Here is a 20,693-nt window from a genome sequence, read left to right on the forward strand (position 1 = left end):
CCTGTAACCATCAAATAAACCACCAAATGATGCATTGTTCAAGAGGTTATAGGGACAGAGCAGGGCTTTATGCTCACATAAACACTGAGCAAAAAGGAGATTATTAACATTATCATCATTATAGCCTATCCAAACATCATTGAATATTCTTTCTCTAGATATTGTTGCGATGAAAAGCTTGCTAAACCTCTGGAAAAACTCACACACACTCCCTGTAATACATGTATAATAAGTGTCCAGTTATTCAATATAATCAAATTTTTCTTCGCTAGCCAATTTACTGCCTCATAATCAGTTTAAAATGCAGGCTCCTGATTGGTCAAATCACTTCTGGCTGTTACCCACCTGTTCCAGCTTGAAGACATGCTGGTTGAAGTAATACTGCAGATGTTCGTTGGCAAAGTTGATGCAGAACTGCTCAAAACTGTTCTGTTGTCCAAAGTCCTCAAACCCAAAGATGTCCAGCACCCCTATCCAGTTACCCTGGGAAAAAAATTTCTAATGTCACAAATGCTGCAAAGTTTTTTATCAATTCATTTAATAAACAACAATAACAACAACAAAAACAGTCTAAATACACTTTCAAGTCTGTTCAGACCCTTGTAGTACCTAGTGGGACATGGGCCAACAAGTTTACTTGCTGGGTCTCCCAGTTACCAACTAATTGGAAGCAGGAGTTCAACTGTGAGGCCACTACTAGTTGAGCCACAAGGACATCCCTATACACTTTCAAGTAACAACTACCGTAAGAGTCTGCAAAATTCTACGAGCTATCCGACAAAATCCCACAAACTATGATGTACAGGTAAAATGACAATCTATGGTATCTTGTGAAATCCCATGAAAGTTACCATGAAATCTCTAAGAGATATCACAAATGTTACAGGACTATGATGCATATCCTGAAGAAGTACAGTCAAACCTGTCTATAGCGGTCACTCAAGGGACTGGCCAAAACTGGCCGCTAAGAACAGGTGGCCGCTATGGAGAAAATGTCGATTAATTGACCACGAGTGACACATATTTTCAGTACCCACTGAGATATATTTATTCACCGTACAGTACACATGTAAACAGGTAAGGCACATTGTAGAAGTTCGATTGTTGTTCTTTTACTCCTAGTTAGTTAAAAACAAAATACATGTTGCTCAGTTGTCACTTACTGTTCGTTTTCGACCGTTTTCAAACATAAAATCGTGGCGACAATTTTCCTCAGTCTCTTGTTGTGGCTTGTGTTGATCAGCATCTACCATTATGCTAATAGGGTACTCAGAAGAAGGTCGTTCTTTTGAGGGCTTTTTGTCTTTTCAGAAAATTGCAACAGCCCAAATTTTACATCATAGTAGTATTATCCACATTCATTTTGAAGCTTTTGGTTTAGTAATTATCCTCAGTGATACTTTGCAGCAAAATAAATTTAGTATATTATATCTCCGTAACAGTGGTGTCTTCCGTTGACCTTTATGTTGCTACCTATCCAGTTTGTATCAGCGCCATTTTGAAAATTGCTCGAAACACGTTTTGAGCACAATTTGAATGAATTCCCGGTGAAAACGGAAATTGGGCCGGCATTCAAACATTTCACGAACTTACCGCATCAGGTACATGTGTGGGTTGTATTTTCCAAAAGGCTGCCGTAATATTTATCCAGTCGAAATGCACAGAAATTGTCAATTTTACCACGATGTACAAACGCAAGCCATGTGAAGAAAACTATACTTGACTTCGCGTCAAACCATGGATTTTCTAACAAAGATAAAACATTCTGGTTTTCTTTATTATGATCCTATCCAGTTGAGTCCACATAAATTTGATAACTGCGTGAAAAAATGAAGATTTTGAACCCGGCGTGCGGTGGCGATTCGGCTTCTACCGGCGCGCCGTGACCGTTATCGGCAGTGTTACTGTACTCGCGGGACCGAAAATCGTCTGGCCGCGACCGCGTTGGACAGGTGGCCGCTATAGCCTAATTCTTAATGCTTATGTCAATGGGAAAAATCCAAGGGACCGACAAAAAGTGACCACTATGGGCAGGTGGCCGCTATGCAAAGGTGACCGCTAATACAGGTTTGACTGTACATGACATTTGTACCTGCATCCTTGTTGAAAAGCGGCCATGTGGCTGAACAAGTATTTCAAAGAAAAATAAAGGCTTTGACTTGACTTGTAGTGTCCTCAGTACAACATTATTCACATTAATGAACAGTCTTCCCTACCTGATGGTGTCCCTTTGCCTCCTTGTGCAGTAGGGCATGGTTAAGCTGCAGTACAATCCAGTCAAACAGCCCACTGTACAGGGACTTAGCCAGGGCATCCCTGGTAGCAACAGCCTAGAAACAAAACAAAACAAACACTTTTTAGAAAACTTTCCCACTTAAACATTTCAATACTGACAAATCGTTTTCATATTCTTTACTGCCTCATAATCAGTTTAACATGGAGGCTCCTGATTGGTCAAATCGGATCATGCTCATGATTGGTGATGCTCCTGATTGGTCAAATCAATCCACATAACACTGTGCACAAATCTGAAAAGTCAAACCTGCCCAAGAAGACTACTCAGGGGACTGATAAAGTCTGGTCTATATGTGGACAAGTGGTCACTACAGACAGGATTCTTATTGCCTTGTGTCAATGGGAAAATTATCCACCAAAAAGTGGTCACATCAACCAGGTGGCCACTGGAACAGGTTTGACTGTATTGTTAAACTTGATAACAATATTAAGAACATACATTGCACATGCTACAATTACAGTCAAACCTGTGCCAGTGGCCAGCTCTGCACAAGGACCACCTGGACATACATTTGTAGTGGTCACTTTTTGATTGTCCCTTAGGTCATTTTCCCAATGATCCAAGCATTAGTAATAATTAACAATATTTTATACATAAGAAATGTCTTAAGTTTGTATTGCTTTCACAAATCTGTAAAAGTTACAGATCAAGTTGGTATCCTGACCTCGGCCTGCCTGTGTGAGATGATGATCCTCTCTCTCCGAGCTATCGTTGTCCTGGACGTCAGGGCTTCCAGTAACGTCTCTTCTTTCACCTGGAGAAACAACAATCATGGATGTTAAGACTTTTTTTTACCTTACATACCTGTCAAACCACATCAAGTTTTCTACAATTAGGCACTGACGATCATCAATAAGCATTGTAACGGTTTTATTGTCAGTGGTGATTCTTGAGTGAATATACAGACCCAATATAGCATTGTTTTCCATGTGCCTTTTCATAGTTGTCAATATCAATCTTATTTGACAGCTGACAGACATTCCAGGTCATGGGGTCAATGGAAGAGGCCACTGCATGTAATTCATGAGGAGGTTTTGTTTTTGGTCTGTCTTTTGTCTGTGTTTTCGGAGTCAAAGTAATAGAACATAAATCAGGTTCCTTAAGTTAAAAGTTTTAAAATCTAATGATTTGCACAGCTAAAAGGATCATGTTACCTTCAACAACTTGGACACTATTCTCAACTCTTCTGGATTTTTCACTTGAACTGCGTCCTCTCCGTCTCGGAATATCTACATCAAGAAAGAAGAACCAATGACCCAACGAATGAACTAATGAATGTCGAACAGATTAAATGGATAAATCGATGACTGAGTGAGTAAGTGAAAGAATGAATAAATGGATCAATAATAATAAACAAATTAAACGAAATTTTTACTACCGTTTAGTGACGTATCAATCTCATATAACACCTGTTTCCTCAATCTTTTTTAATACGCCTACAGCAGGATGATCAAATAAAGGTACCACAAGAAAATGAGAAGAAAGGTTATGATATCAAAATGCAACATTACTTTAAGAACGATTCCCCAATACTTACTCTATTAAACACTATATTTCCCAGGTGCAAGACTGCAGACAGCACCGCAAATATTCTGTAAAGGAAGAATTAAGAAAAAATGTTGGGATTATGATCATGATTGGCTAATTCAAGCCTTGAGAACACATGTACACCTAACTTGTAGTTTTTAAACTGAAAAAAAGCACAATCATAATATGATTATTGCATAACATGTTTACAATGTCTACTTTGTCGTCAGTTTATTTCCTTCTTTCTTGGATGTCTTTGGGTGAACATTTAGTAAAAGGTCAACATGAAAACTTATAGTTGACTATATTCTCTCCTAAATCTGTGACTGTACATGTATACCATTAAGTACAGACTTTTCCATCAGACTATGTTTTCATGGGGTTTTTTTTCAGTTGCAGCATCATTAGTCTTTTAAATCATGGCCTTCCTATCAGCTGGTTGCATAAAAACTTACATCACTGACATTAGGAGGATTTAAAGCTCTATCAAGTACACAATCATAGTATTGCTGGCCTACAAATCGTCCACATTAATTGCACTTAAAGTTAACATTTCCATGAAAACAAGGTCACATACATGTGTACCAGGGGGCCCAAAATCGACATTGACCTTTGTTTTACCAACACCTACCCACATACCAAATATCATCGTAATCCATCCAGCGGTTCTTGAGTAGTGCTAACTACAATATCCAGAAACACAAAGACACAGACAGACACACAGACACACCCAAAACTATATCATAATCTCCATTTTCCATGGAGATAACAAAATGTGAAGAAAAACATTCTTCCCGCTGTCCTTCTCACCTCCTTTGTGTGCCTGAGTAGAATCCCACCATCTCCATGGACTGTCTCAGTCTGTTGAACTCAAACACACGGTCTTCCCCTTCAGACATCTCATAGTTACTCTAAACAAAAACAACAACACACAAGACATGCATGAGCCACAACTTGAGGCCATAAAACAGTTTGCTTGTACATTTAACATAAGACCGTGCCACAAAAGTTGCATTAAAGAAATCTTACTACTAAATGCAACATCAGTAATATAAATAAGGCCATATTGATTTGATTATATGGATGACATCCTCTGGGAACCCCAAATTTGATGCAAGCGTGCGGTTATAAAAAAAAAAGTTGAGCAAAAAAAAAATCGTCTTACGTGGTCACGAAGGTTGAACAAATGACTAAACACAAAGAGTATGGTGTAGCAAATGATGGATTCTTCATTTTCATTTCTTCACATCCTTTTCTTTACTTTGGAATTGACTTTGGCATTCTATGATACCAGTATTCCCAACATTTTGTTGTTGCAATTTACGGCAAACAAATGTAATATTATATAATCATTTCGTACCTGCTTTGTACGATTTACAGTACGGTGGGCATTTGGGAATCGGACGAAAATTGATGCATGCGTGGATGTCATCCATATACATGTAATCAAATCAACAATCATGGTCTAATCCTAGAGGAACAAATTCTACAAGTGGTAGTCTTAGTGTACCTGGCAGAATCATGAGAGTTGATATTACGCTACATGCAAAGTTACTGTATGTACCGCAGCTGTAGAACATAGTAAAGTGTATGTACCTTAAAAATAAGTTTGGTTGGAGCCAAATGTTGATTTTGCTTAACTACATATCAATTAATGTGGAAGGAAATATTAAGAAAAACTGAAACTACAATTCCCTTATAGGTATATTGCCTACTTTTCTTGTCAACATTTTTGTTGTCCTTTCCATAATACTTTGTCATCTAGATGAACAGCAAATTTAAGTAGGAACTCAATGTTTTCATGAAATCAGATGTTAGTATATTTGTTTGTAAACATAGTAAACTATCCAACATTATGAGCTTTCTGTATGTGGAAAACCATTCAAGGATAACAGCAGGTAGAATCCTTTTGGTTGATGAAAAACGGTAATGAATGAATGTAAAAAAATGTGTTGTTTGCCTTGGATACCATTCTTACATACCGTATACATTTACGTGTAGTTTATGCATGCACCCACCAACTCTACAGAGCAAGCCATTTACATAGGAGTGAGCGTAATCTATGAGCCATGATAATATCCAGGCCACATTGATAAAGGAAAGACCAAGAAGGATGGTGTGTGTGGTGCTGTTTGAAACTTGTGATACACATTCTTAAGCAACTAAACTTTTTTTAAATGTTATAATGTGTATTTCCCAAGTGTGACACACATTACCACATGATGGGTGGATGTTTCTGCTAAGGTTCTAATTACAAATATGGTAAATTTACCACAGACTCCCCCATTCTTTCTGGTCCACCTATAATCATTCTATAACAATCAATGTGAGTCTACAGACGTTATACAATATGGTCAAGCACCCCAATGATTAGTGTGTTTAGTAGATGTGTAACTCTAACAAAGACTACAAACATTCCAACATGCACTTTAGTTAGTGTTCTTACCTTGCTATAACAACAAGCCATCTGACTGTTCTTAATACACTTGTGCAGTATGATACACTGTTGTCTACATGTACATGTACATTGTACAAAAATGTATGTCACAATTCAAGATCCTTTACTACTAAACTACATTCTTGTTTAGACATATTTGCAACATGACACAAGGTTTAAACAATGATAAAAGTCACTGAAAACGAATGTTACAGTAGCTCAAATTGTGAGGCAGCCAAATGTTGCAGAAGAATGAGTCGTATTATAGGCATCTTGAACTTTGACCTAGACCACAATGCATCATGACTGCACATGCACACTCAGAACTGTGAGATGGCCTATTGTGAATTTATTGTTAGTTTTCTGTTTTAGACTAGTAAACTTAAGCCTTAGACTCTCTCAGTCCCCACTTAACCAATACTTCATACAACATAACGCAACGAAGGTTGGGTTGGCAACAACTTAACAGGATTACACATGCCTTGTTTTCCAGCTTGCTGCATGCTTGGGGTACCCAGGTCTATTGTGGTGTTGGAAAGACAGTTCGTTTTATGTTAACAAAAAAGGTATAAATCACTGGGAAGCACATTCAAGATATATGAGCTGCACTTTGGGCAGAAAACAAGCAAAAGAATACAGTTGGAAGCATTTAAAGACCGTATGACATCAAAATATATATAGTGTACATGTACAAGTTTTTCTCATTGTATTCAACAAAAATGATACTAGTATTACAACCATTTGTTTTTGTACATGTTTGCACTAAATCAACACCCTTTTCCTGTTATTGATCATCACAACTTCACAAAATAATTTTGCAGACTCAAGATTTTTGTCGCAAGATAATCCAAATGCAAACACAGCACCGCGTCTTGAGAAAAACACTATTTTTGAGAACAAAAAACACTATTCAAAGAACACTTTTTGCTGTGCTTGTTTCAAATTAGGTCGCTTCATTAACCATCATGGCATTATTTGAGTCATAATTTGATTACCTTGCAGCAAAAAAAACTGACAGTAGAGTCTAAAGAACAATTGTTTTGTTGGTACTATGTTCAATAGAAGGAGTAGGATGTACATGTACAATGTATACATGTATTCAATTCAAACTCTATATAAATCAAAAAATACTATATTATCCTAGTTGTTGGACAGTCAGAAAATGTTGTATTTTGGTGTCATACGGTCTTTGATACACAGAAATAAAGAAATTTAAACATGTTATCGACACACAAACATACCAACATAACAGCACCTCAGATAAAAACAATACACCATGGGGTTACATCAATGTTAGATAGCACCACCTATCATTTTTGGTGAGAACTGCACAGGTCAGGCTGGTGCAGTGATAAGATCAAGCAGCAATTTGCCACCATTGCCAAGTCTGATAGTGGTCATTAGGCCACACCAACTTAATTTTATGGATGACATCCGCGCGCGCATTGATTTTCGCCTGTTCTCCAAAATAAAAATAAAAAAATCACCTCCGAAGAGGCTCCGAAACTTGTAGACTCATACTGCCGCAAAGGGACAGCATTGAGCCGGCTTGTCGTAATACACTATATACACTCACATTGTCCAACACAACTGGTATGTATGTGACTAGGAGCGATTTGAAGAGGGCGCCGCCCCTCATGAGCCCAGTAGTATTTTGTTAATGATATGACAATACTTATCATTGTACATGTCTGTATTAAACTGAATGATATTATCTCTGGCCGGGTTGTCTACAGAGTTTGATGTTTTGCTCTGACTGAAGGCGTGATGTTGTGTACACAGCCGAACACATTTTTTTTTCTTTGAACGGCCAAATGTTACATATGAGTCTTTAAACCAGGCATCATCCATGTTAAAAGCACTTTGATATGAGCTAATTCCAACAAATAAAGACTAGTTTGTTTGTTATACTGTGTTCTGTGGTTTAATTCGCAATACCAGCTATGTAGTCCTCCGGTTTATCATCTTTTTTTTTTTGCTAGATTTTTTTTTCGCCCTCTCGCATTAGTTTTGGGGACTCCAGAGGATGTCATCCATAAAATTAAGTTGGTGTGGCCTTACAACGGTTACCTCTCTCTATCACATTGTGCCCCGAGGTGGTCATTACTTGCAATTTGTTGGATGCTAAATTACAATCAAGTCTTGTGGCAATCAACAGGATTCAAAATCAGACAACCATTTATATCTGTCAGGGTGTAACAGGCTGGAATATACCCAAGTACATTCTGACCAAGGGAACATGTATGTTCTAGTGTGCTACACTGGTGTAAGTCATGTTTGGCAGGTCTAATCTGATTCTGTTGCCTTGTTTTTGGTGCATGTCTAGATCTGCAATAACAGTTATCTTTCATCAATCCATATCAAAAACTTAGGGAGCACATGTTTTGTTTATAAATACTCCGCATATCCCACTGTTATATTTCACATTTCGGTTAACCATTATACATTGTGTAAAGATACCATAACTAAATATGGAGAAACATCTTGGTTTAGATGTGGGACAATTAAAAAAGTATGATTGTGCAGGAATACTGGAACGAATTTCTTATTTAAAATGAATTATATCAAATTTGTAAATCTTTTTTTACTGATTTTCTATCAATTTCATGATTCCAAAATCTACAACTACCATAAAATTGCCTTCTAATAAATCCCAAAGTGAACCAATAACCCTATTTCTTTGTCAGAATCCCTAATCATCAATATTTGACTCAGATGTCCTGAGTATGAATTCTGTATGGTGATGTCATTTTCATACTAATATTCATCTTTAAATGTCTTGTGTGTGTTATTAAAATTCATCAATTCAAAATACTGACCTGGTTCAGGTAGAAGAACTCCTCAGGCTTGTGTAGAATCAAACTGTCTTTTAGAGCCTGGTTGGCTCCAGCGAGAAGATAGTAGAAAACATGGTAATTCCTGTAAAAGAGTTTGGAACTGTTGAACTTCTGGTGGTATGAAGCTTTTTACAAACATCATAAATAATAAGCCTGTCGCACAGCAAGAAAATTTATCTGCCGGCAAATCTACAACGCTTCATGACATTTTCAGCAGTAATACGCCTCAAATTTTCATAATCATCGCATTATATTTTTTAATTGGTCGATGTTCGCAGGTCTCAAAGCCCGGTCCAATGTGATGGGGTAGATTTTCAGGTAAATATACTCTTGAATCTCTGGCGATTTTTTAATTTGGCAACCTAATTTGTTGGCTATTAGAACACCCCCTTTCAGGTCGAACAATATCTTCTCCTGAAAAAATCTAAAATTTGACCTGTCTATCCTGGCAACCCACCACAAAAAAAAGATAATCACCAGCAAGACCCAGCAGAAAATACAGCATACCTTTCGTTGGAGGCTTGTGACACTATCCTCGACTTCTCCAGTAGATACTTCTCCACAGTGGCCCTACATGAAAGAATTAAAAATAAATTGCCATAATTATCTATACAACAGAAATAGCAAACCTGCTACAGTTGGTAAGGTGGTTGAGGGTTGCTGACTTAGAATCTACAGGTTTTGGGTTCGAATCCCTAGCAGGTCCTGATGTTGTGCCCTTGGGAAAGACACTTAGCACCTATTTCCTCTCTCGACTCAGGTGAAAATGAGTACCTACATGTAGCTTCAGTTAGGGATGTTCTCTCGGATGGGATGTAAAGCTGGAGGCCCAGTGTTTCAGGAGAGTTACACCTCAAACACGCTTAAAGCCCCGGTCACACTAAACTCACGTTGTACCTACGATGCACGTACGATGCATTTCCCGTACAACGCAGGTAAATCGCAGGTAAATCGCAGGTAAATCGTAGGTAAAATCAGCTATCGCAGAGCGTCGGGCAATGTTCAAAATTTCATCCAACGTCGTACGATTTTTATAGCCTCATATTTAGGCTTTATTGCGGCCTTTTTATCTAATGATGAGGTGACGAATTCATAAATTTCGACCATGTTCTGATGGTTTCAGTTACCCTGATGTATTGCCGATGCTGATGCAAATTGTAACCATCATAAGACAATAGCAACCAGAAAACAGTGCGTCCGTAGAATAGCCTGCTTGCAAGTTTAGATTTTCTACGTGTCAGGTCCAGAACCAGGCGCATATAATTGCTTTATGTCTGTATACACCTGGGTTTATAATTAGATCATACCTCAGTCCTATCCTGTCTCTATTTTCAGTTTCAGTTTTTGTTTGACGTTTTATGCCTATTATGTGCTTTATTTTTGATGGACAATACAACTGGCCTGTCATAGTCTTTCTCTGGGCCATCCGCAAACTGTTCTCTTGGCAAACTAAAAGTAGAGACAGGATGGGACTGAGGTCTGATATAATTATGAGCCCACGTGTGTATAGCCATGAAACAATCGTATGCATCACCTGCGCGCGATACTTGATCTGACACGTGGAAAATCATAGCCTTCAAAGCAGGCTCTTCAGCGGGCGCGCTGTACAACGGTTGCCACTGTGCTCTGGTGGCTGCACTTTTCAACAACATCGACAATATCAGGGAAAACTGAAACCATCAGAAAACGATCGAAATGTATACATTTTTCACCTCATTGGTATAAAAAGAAGGCCGTAGTGAAGTCTGTATTGGGGGCAATAAAAATCGTACGGCGACGGAGGGAAAATTTTGAACATGTTCAAAATCATCTTTAGCTGTATTTTTCGACGTAGGACGCTCGGCGATGGCTACTTTTACGTGCGATTTACCTGCGATTTACCTGCGATTGACCTAGGTACACTAAAAAAACCCATCGTACGATGTACCTACGTTATATGTGACCACCACTTTGTATGTGTTAACTATTGCACCCGGTTTTTCCCAAACGTACGACGTACGGCGCTGTCATGACGGAAGAAACCCCATCGCAGGTACGACGTGAGTTTAGTGTGACCATAGCTTAAGATCCCACCACACGTATCGAAAAGAGCAGGTTCTTCTTGGTGTGAGTGGATCAGTCTGGTCTTTAGCAGTTTGTACGGACTGTACAAAAACTGGTGTGCTCCGCCTAAAGGCGGTTTTCTGGTTACGCGAAACAAAACAAGCAATCTTCTGTGCTAGAAAGTTCCATCTTTTGTGATATTGTATGTGGCGGATAACGTCAATGAGTCGCAGTAAAAATCTCATTTGCACTACTCAATTTCGAACAATGTACCCATCATCTTAAACCCGTTGGCAACCACAAACTAACAATTCATCTCCTAGCATGAAGTTATAAGGCCACAAAAATTGATTTACTTGGTTCTGGGATTCGCTATTTCAGTTTCTACTGAAGAAAAAAGTTGCCATTATGAAATCTACGTGGTCAGGAAGGATGAACAAAACTAAACACGTGGTATGGTATAACGAAATCTGGGCTCTTCATTTTTGTGCTTTCAAACTTCTTCTTTGACTTTGCAATTGATTTGGCATTCTACGACTGTAGTATCCACTTTCCGAAATGTCTTTTTGCAATGTACAGCATGTATTTTCGCACTTTACAGCTGCTTTTTACAATTTTTTTTCAAACGAACGAACATTGATGCGCGCGCGGATGTCATCCATGGATTCGAATGATATCGATTTGTAATGAAATCGTATGTAATGGATGTGACTTTAATGTAACATTAACCAATAATCCAGCTATGGTAGCATGAACTTAACGTCTGTTGCCTAACAGCCGTACATATGAATCAAATCCAAATTGGGCATCAACAGTTGAAAAAAAGGCATGAATGTCTCTCCAGGTGTAGCTATTACAATTTTTCTAGTCATAAATGCATTGAAAATCCAAACTTCATTGTTCGAAATATTAACTGGCTTGTTACCTACATGTAAGATGCACAAAATTTTAATGTACATTGGCTTTGTTTCTCTCGTGGTAGCATTTGAGACTTTAAAGTTTAAGTTTCAAAGGATGCCTTTTTTCTTTATCATTTGAAAATTTCAATCCAAACAGATACTGAGTGTGAGCAAGGTTATATCCTTGCTTGGTGTGAATGTGCCAGCCATTTTACCTTTCAAAAAAAAATCCAAGAACCGAGAAATCATCTTGATGCAGCCTATCACTGTGTGATTTCTATGTCGATTTCAGACTACAAAACATGTACATGTAGCTCATGAATGTACTAAACTGTTGCAAACATTGCCATGGCAACCCTGGCACCCAGCGGCACAATTTCCCTTCCCCATTGAGAAATAATTGAAGAGGCAGATGCAGGTAACTTAAATGTAAATTGATGATACTGCGCTACAAATTACTACAATACCTGTGACAGTCATATGACCTTTAGTTTCAATATCATCATTCATAGTTGCGATGCTGTTTACAGTAACAGTTATGTAACCGACATACTACATTTTCTGTAATAAACTGCAAACTTTTAAAAACTTTTCATGCTCAAAGCAGGTTCCCAAGGCCGTATCAATGTCACCGAGCAGTATAATACAGATTCTTTGAAAAAACGCTAAATCCCAAACCGGCGTAGAACCCGAAGGTCTGGACTTTGTCCTGAATCAAGTTTTACAGGGTTTTTTTCGATTGTGGTTTATAAGCCTTAAGTTTAACAAGGACAACTGAAGTTGAGGTCCTCATCGACTACGATGGACGAACATCATCATCAAGTTTATACACTGCACATGCACAAGATACATTGGGTAAGTGGGTAATTCCGTGTAGAATTTCTCGGAATTGTGTTGGATCATGATGACAGTCGACAGAACAGGTTAGAATTTATTGGTCAGAATCTTTGATTCCCAAGATAATGGCACCTAATTTTGGTCAACTTCCCCATATAGGAATGCACTTACTATTGGCACAAACTGTAAACCCTAGTCCGCCCTTAGGTCCTATACGTCTTCAACAAAGAACGCACCCACAAAACATAAGATTAGTTGACTGACCCGTGTACTGTGCCGTTTTCCTTGTAGTTGAGCTGGATGAACTTCCCAAACCTGCTGGAGTTGTCATTATGGGCTGTCTTGGCATTCCCAAAGGCCTGGAACGTAAAAAGTGTACAACATTTAATGTATGATTGGCACTAATATATATATATGAGCAGGTGCTTATTACCCGCTTATCACGAGTAGTGCTGTGTACCTAAACTCGTGTTCAGGTTCAGGTCCGGATTCAAGTCCAGAGGTTCAGGTCCGGACTTATAAGTCTTATAACTTATATATAATCTATTTTGGTGGCTATTGAGTTTTACAACTGAACAGATAATGAAATTTGTGAATGGGAATAGTGACCCAATTTTTTATCTATTTTTTTCAAAATGGGAAAAACAGGACAGGCTATTCCGAGAAGCAACAAATTAAATTGAGTGACCTTATCCAGAACGTACATTTTCCACTCTTACATGTATATCATATTTTTTTTTTTATAATCTTGTTTTCTTTAAATTGACATACAGTCAAAATGGCCCATGAAGGCCATTATCATTATCTAAGGGATCACTAAAATGTATTCACATTGGCGAGGTACATGTAGAGGTGGCTACTTGTACAGGTTTGGCTGTATATATAGTATCATCCATATTATCAAGTCAACCAGGCCTAACTAATAACAAAGGCAAGACATCTATAGAAAACACAGGATATGTAACAGATGTTCAATACAGTGTGTTCATGTGATGGGGGTACAATATACAATGTACATGTATACCATCTGGACCTCTTGAATGTAGAAAAACTCCCTTCACAGCTTGGCTATTCAATCCTATAAATCGTGAAATATTCATGGTGGTTTTATGTTTAACATGTACACATCACATGTCTTCTGTGATGGTCAACTGTGTGTGTGCGTGTGTGGTGGGAAAGCCTTCGAACTGAACTAAAAAACATCAGTATTTTCTATTCAAGTACATAATTGTAGTCTGTACAACTGTATTGCTTCAACCGTAAATTTAAAAAACTCTTTTCCCCTCCATACCTTGATGAAGGTTAGACATCCAGGTAATAAGATATGCCAAAAATAGTTACTCATCAACTGGATAAGATTTTGAAACAGACGTTCCAGACAGCATCCGCTATCTTTCGTCACTCCCCTTCTACTGCAAAATTACTGTAAATTTCTTTAAGTTCAGGAGGATTTAATTTCCCGGTACGGAAAAATTTAGAATTTGCGGTGGTTTTAGTTCAGGGTTGAAACAAGGAGGTACATTTGTAGGCGGGCAGAAGATAAAACAAGCATTTTTGCTGTGGTTTGAAGTTCGCGGTGTAGCCTGAGTACCAGCCTCCGTAGTGACCGCTGGCTCAAAAAAATTCGAGTGCTAACTTTTGAGCCAGCTACACCGTCTTCCCCGGTCACTACGGAGGCTGGTACTCAGGCTATTCGCGGTGAAGAGGCTATCGCAAAAACAGCACACATTAAACCACCACCAAAATTTCAAAATTTACAGTAAGTTGCAGTGACTTGAAATCGTTTACAGTTAATCTAGCTAGCTAGCTCAATTCATCAGTTTCTCTTTATATTAGTTGTCCCTGACTGTCACATGGCTGTTGTTGACAGTTGGGTGTTTATATAATAACTTCTGGGTGAGTGAGGGATCATGGGAGGTCAAAAGGTCAACTGTGTGTGTGTGTGTGTGTGTGTGTGGTGGTGGGAAAGCCTTCGAACTGAACTAAAAAACATCAGTATTTTCTATTCAAGTTCATAACTCAGCTTACGCATTAATATAAGCCTTTGAACTGAACTAAAAAACATCCACATACCAAATATCATCACAACCCAGGCACAGCAACTACTATAATTCACTTTATCTTCACGGTAGCAAAATTTCACTTTGCAACTCAAGGAAAATGCCAAAATGGACATTTTCACTTTAACTTCATGGTACGCGCGGTGGCGGCAAGTGGTTTACAGAACGGATGTGTGAAGGAATCATAAATAATAACAACAGCTTTTTCCTGGTACAGAGTTTACCGTGAATACATTGAAAGAAACAAGATTTACAGCATCTCAAACCCACAGACATGGGGATACACAAGCAACAGTGAAAATAAAACCTTCATTCGGAGGTAATTGTAATACGCAACTATTAATTTTGCAGAAGTCTGTGTGGGAGGATTTTTTTTAACACAGTCTGGATTCACAATCATGAGACTTTATCACACTTGGACATATTCATGATATTGAATATAAATTTATGCATGATCACAATTCTGATGTTTCTATCAGGTGTTCGCCATAAATCAAAACTGATTTGATTTCAATGTTTGAAATTAGAATAACAGACATAATTGTTAGATCTATAACAGTCACAAGAAAGGTAGAGAGAGAAGTAAATGTTTGGTTATTGTTCAACGAAGGGAAGACGGTGTATCTAGTAACGGTAGTATTCCTTTGTGGGCTTTGGTGTCTTCTGATGCCATCAGTTGTGTTTAGGGGCGTCTGAAATATTTTTGTTAGATCAAAAGTGCCTAAAAACGTACAAGAAAGGTGACAAAGATGAAAAAAGACAACCTCTATGACACACATTTTTCTATTCTAATCTTAAATCTTACTCTAAAAATGCGAGAAATAGGGACGCTAGAATTTAGTAGAAATTCAAAAATTTCTCAGGAGACCATGCCCCCCTGAATTTGACGTTCTAAAAAAGAACCTTCCCTCCCCTTCACAATGAAGTCTGGCTAAAATGTAGCTACAATTGCTGAGCTAGTGACGTTTAATCATTTTCTTTAAAATTAAAGGAAACCCAAGCAATATTAGGGCCCGAAAATCGGATTTAGTCATATACATGATTAGTTCAAACAACAATATCACAATGACATATAGCGACATCCATCATGCAAAAATATGACGTCGTCGCCGGAGTTTTGGTAGGCTCGCGAAACTAAGGGAATCATCACACAGCACGTTTTTGCGCGGATTTAAAATGCTCAAAGTATGAACTTATTACGCAAATGTTCAAACTAGTGTTAGTAAATGTCACTACCATAAAGATAAGGCATTTCTTTATTTCCATATTTTGGGCCTAATCCTAAACTAATAATGCTTTGGTTGCCTTTAACGTATTCAACAGCCATAGCCAATAGCCATTTGCCTCTTACATGTACACGTGATTCTAGACCTTTTTCTATTCAAACACATCTGGTCTGGTGCCTTCTGTGTCACCATCATGGTGAAACAAGTTGGCTTCATCCAAAACCACCCACAGAATTCCTGAGAATAATAATGGATGGAGACAGCTAGGGCTAAAGGCACAGGCTGTCACTGCCATGGCCATTGAGGTGACTCGACCTTGTCATGCGGATGCTAAATAGAGCAGCTGGGCCTCCCCTTGCACTGGGCAGTATAACAAGACAGAACTGACAACTATCACGTTTTCGAGAATATACTGTAATTCACTTTATCTTCACGGTAGCAAAATTTCACAGTGTAAGGAAAATATGGACATTTTCACTGAACTTTAACTCCATGGTGGGGCAAGTGATTTACGGAATGGATGTGTGAAGGAATCATACAATAACATGAAAATAATTTCAACAGGTTTTTTCACGATAATAGTACAGTACACAGGTGACAGTGAAAACAGTGAACAGAAAGCTATAGTGAAAGAAACAATAATTACAGTATACTAACTACTGTGAATTCGTTTACTTTTGCGGAAGGAAAGAAAAGGGGTTTGGGGAGTTTTTAAGTTAACGGTTGAAGCAATTCTGTAGTGCAGCGTTACTACTATGGGAACATATATTTGCAGCATCATTATTTCGTGGTGGGGATAGATGAAAATAAAACCATCGCAATCATTTCACGATTTACAGTACTGTGAGGTTTGGGCCTGGGCTGATGCTGGCTTGAATAAGACATCTAGGTTTTTGGCAGAAGTTATGTAAGACCTGTTCAGGAAAGACATGGCCTGCATCCAAAAATCACAGTCAAAATGAGCATTTGTGTCTGACTGAGGGACATGACCTTTGTAGACATAAATTTGAAATATCAAGACGAGTTAATTCCTCAGAAAAATTCATCTTCTTTTATCTTTTCACTGCTTCATTTTGCACCTTGGAACCCTTGAAATATTTACCTTGGTTTATTAGAACTGTGGCTATAAATGTTTTATGTGGTACATGTACTATACAATGTCATGTGTATACAGTAAGTGCAAAATGTGGTACATATTTTCCCTTTAGCCCTCATAGTTACAGGTGTGAGTCCTTTTGTATTCAAGTTCTATTATTGTATTAAAAATATGAAATATGTGTATTTTTACACTAATACTAATAGATCTTGTAATAGGATTGTCATTATACTTAGCTTGGCTTACCAACTAAATTTGCCTTTCAAAATGCAGGAAATGGCACAGAAGGTCAGATTCTACAATTTCAAGGAGAGCATAACTCTAGACCCCTTAGGTTTGTGGCTTCGGGGCTCAACATGGTGAAATTTGGATATAGCAATATCTCTCTGCCACCACCCCACCCCCCTCCAAGAAATTTGTGTCTGAAGGAAGTCCTTGAGTTGTCCTTGGTTCTTTGTTGGGAGCTCATTTCACACCCCAGTGTCCTGGAGGAGGGTCTGGGGGTGTGAGGGGGAATAACAAACGTTACACACACATGTCAAGTGTGTCTTCTCTTTCACTGTTAGACCTTGACTGGAAATAGAACTCCAGTGGGAACACAAAGAGCTGCAGAGGTATCAAATGTCCCTTACCTGATTGGTCCTCCCTAATGTCATCTTCTGTATGACCTTATTTGGAAAGAATTGAGAACTCCACATATCTGTTTGACTCAGCACTTAGTAAAGGGAACTATAAGAGCATTAAAAAATGCCCACTATCGGATGATATCATTTTGCAACTTGCATTCGAATGCCTTATTCCTTGCACGACCAACACTTTTCTTAGAACAGTACTGTAAGTCCGTGGGTTTTTTATTTCGTGGTTGGGGGGGAAAGTGTTAACAAAGTTTGTAAATTTGAGACTACCTGTACTCTTTGCAGTGTGATAATACATGTACCGGGTTGGAGAGGGTATGGCAAAAACTGCAAATATAAAACCACTACGAGTCTACGACTTCCATCACAATTTTCCTTTCCCTTTCAAACACTCACGACAACAAAGCGTACACATCCGACCTAGCACTTTGTCTGCCGATACTTTACCTTACTCATCCTGTCTACATCTAAACTAAATCAAGATGTTTACTCTTCTTATACTTTTTCTGTCTCAACAGGATTGGTTTACTCAGCTCAAACCATTTGGGATATGAGCCTTGCTTCAATCTTTCAACAAATCCGATAAAATCTTTAGCATGCCTGCATTATGCGTCGCAGTACTTGCGAAATCATAACGTTATCACTTTTGTAAACAAATTATCTTTACGGTAACTTCACGTGGCATCTTTCTGCAGTTAGACTGACTTATTCCCAGTGCTAGTGGCAGGGACTAGGGCAAAAAAAATTTACCTTGTCCGTCCTAAAATGTATCTTTGTAAGCTTTAAATGAAGAAATTATCAAGGAAAATGCAACACATAGGCTCCCAAACAATGAGTGGGACAGACAAAGATTAAAAGCTGGGGACAGCCCTGGACTTGGGTTACTGTTTGATGGCATGCGGCCAGTCTTGTTGGGGATTCTTGCTGGTGCAGCAGACTGTTTGCATTCCATGGTGGGTGTAGTATTCAGGGGTCAGACTGCACAGTAGTCAGCAGTAGAGGGGGAGGTGCACATTGCTACATTGGCAATGGGGCCTGAAATATAACTAAGTGGACCCACAAGGCATGGCAAAGTCCTCCCGAATGCAGCTATGTCAATGTGTAGCGTCACTGGCTCACAAACACAGCAAAGAAAGCATCATGCACCCTCTCAGACTCCCTTCCTGGATCTCGCAATCACAAGACACAACACTTTACAACTGATGTTCGTTGATGTATGTGTTCAGTATAATACATGCAAGTAAATATGTAGCATAATCTATCTTAAGACTTGAGATATTGTTTACAGTATTAGTTGCTATATTGTGAATATGGATTTTTGATTTAGAGACAGTATAGTACAGTCACATCAATTATGCTATGCCTCTCTAATAGCCCCACCCACCTACGAGCTATAGTAGCATTTCCTCATAAATTATGTAAATGAGGCCCTCATTTGCATGGTTTATGTCTAATAATGTATACAGAATTCTTTCAAGTGCGAACTTAAAACACTGCAAGAAACCTCCTTTCCCTTCTACCGTGAAATCAATTGATGACAACAATACACATATGTACATGTAAGTCCCCACGAAAATACTACACGCTACACTAAAAAAATATATTCTACATTGTACACTAAATCTTCTAGATAAAACTGGTCCCCTACATCCTCGAAGAAAAAAAGATTTCCAATACCAGTGGTGAAAGGTTAATATGTTGCACTGGTAATACAGTATATACATTTTGTATATCTGAGTGCTGACTGGAGGTATTGCATTATCTATGTGACCTAGTTTAATCCAATATGTGTGTGACAGCTACATGTAGTATTGGCTTTCTCCCATCTGTTCATATAAATAACTCAGCAGATACATTTGTAGTCTAGCAGAAGTATCGTGTTGAAACATACAGATCAAATGTTGATGACATGTTTTATTTTTCCATGAGACACATAGCGGTAAGGATGCGGTCCTATACATGACTGGACTAGATATATCACAATGCAGCAAGAAGTATGGTAGTAGAGAAGGCCCCCTTTCTACTAGACGGCAACAACCAAAATCGGATTTGAATAACGCTTGATTTCATAAGTATAATTTGATGCAAGATGTTGATGTATGATTTAACTTAAAGCACCCAGTCCGTCCCAAAAAATCTGAACTGCACTGAGTTTTTATCAAATCTTTTCATTTGAAATTCCTATTTCAATAACTGCTTGGAGCAATTTTTTTCTCTCAATTTAAACAAGATTTTACTTCAATCGATCCTCTTCGATTAGTCCCTTTTAAAAAAGAAAGGACGTCAATATCATGGAAATTACAAGATATTGATTGACTAAATACCTCTGTGCCTATGAAAGGCTAGGGTTATCTAAGCATACAATTTGTAGTGGCCACTGGCACTTTTACATTCCACATCTCTATGCTATGACTGTATGCCTTCACAATATTAATGGATACATAAAAATATGTGAGGAATATTTGCCACTCCCATATAGCACAAATATTGTACTCAAAAAGACATGTAGCATTATGGCACAATCACGTGACTCTGTTATCTCCACCAGTGTGACACATGCCACCACAGTCATCCCCAACTGAATACTGTAACTCACTTTATCTTCACGGTAGCAAAATTTCAAGGTGTAAGGAAAGTGGACATTTTCACTGAACTTTAACTTCACGGTGGCTGCAAGTGATTTACAGAACGGATGTGTGAAGGAATCATAAATGATAAAACAGTCTTTTTCATGGTGATGATAAGTTCAGGGTACAGATCTAGAGGTGACCGTGAAAACAGTGAACATAAAGTTACTGTG

At 38.3% G+C, this 20,693-nt stretch overlaps 1 protein-coding gene across 15 annotated transcripts in view; it reads right to left on the bottom strand.

The window, feature by feature from the left end:
- The window catches only part of LOC136428590 (unconventional myosin-IXb-like), an 87,806-nt gene that overhangs the window by 45,777 nt on the left and 21,336 nt on the right, over positions 1–20,693 (bottom strand). For 14 of the 15 annotated variants that reach the window (XM_066418216.1, XM_066418230.1, XM_066418226.1 and 11 more), the window contains exons 3-12: positions 13,141–13,235; positions 9,605–9,667; positions 9,080–9,179; positions 6,742–6,780; positions 4,634–4,734; positions 3,834–3,888; positions 3,451–3,525; positions 2,961–3,050; positions 2,217–2,330; positions 346–483 (exon numbers count right to left, since the gene is read on the bottom strand). In XM_066418216.1, the coding sequence (XP_066274313.1) occupies positions 346–483; positions 2,217–2,330; positions 2,961–3,050; positions 3,451–3,525; positions 3,834–3,888; positions 4,634–4,734; positions 6,742–6,780; positions 9,080–9,179; positions 9,605–9,667; positions 13,141–13,235 (870 nt within the window). The remainder of the gene's footprint in view (positions 1–345; positions 484–2,216; positions 2,331–2,960; positions 3,051–3,450; positions 3,526–3,833; positions 3,889–4,633; positions 4,735–6,741; positions 6,781–9,079; positions 9,180–9,604; positions 9,668–13,140; positions 13,236–20,693) is intronic. The other variant, XM_066418215.1, reaches the window with a different exon arrangement.

Source organism: Branchiostoma lanceolatum, chromosome 2 (assembly GCF_035083965.1).
Source record: "Branchiostoma lanceolatum isolate klBraLanc5 chromosome 2, klBraLanc5.hap2, whole genome shotgun sequence".
Lineage (NCBI taxonomy): Eukaryota > Metazoa > Chordata > Leptocardii > Amphioxiformes > Branchiostomatidae > Branchiostoma > Branchiostoma lanceolatum.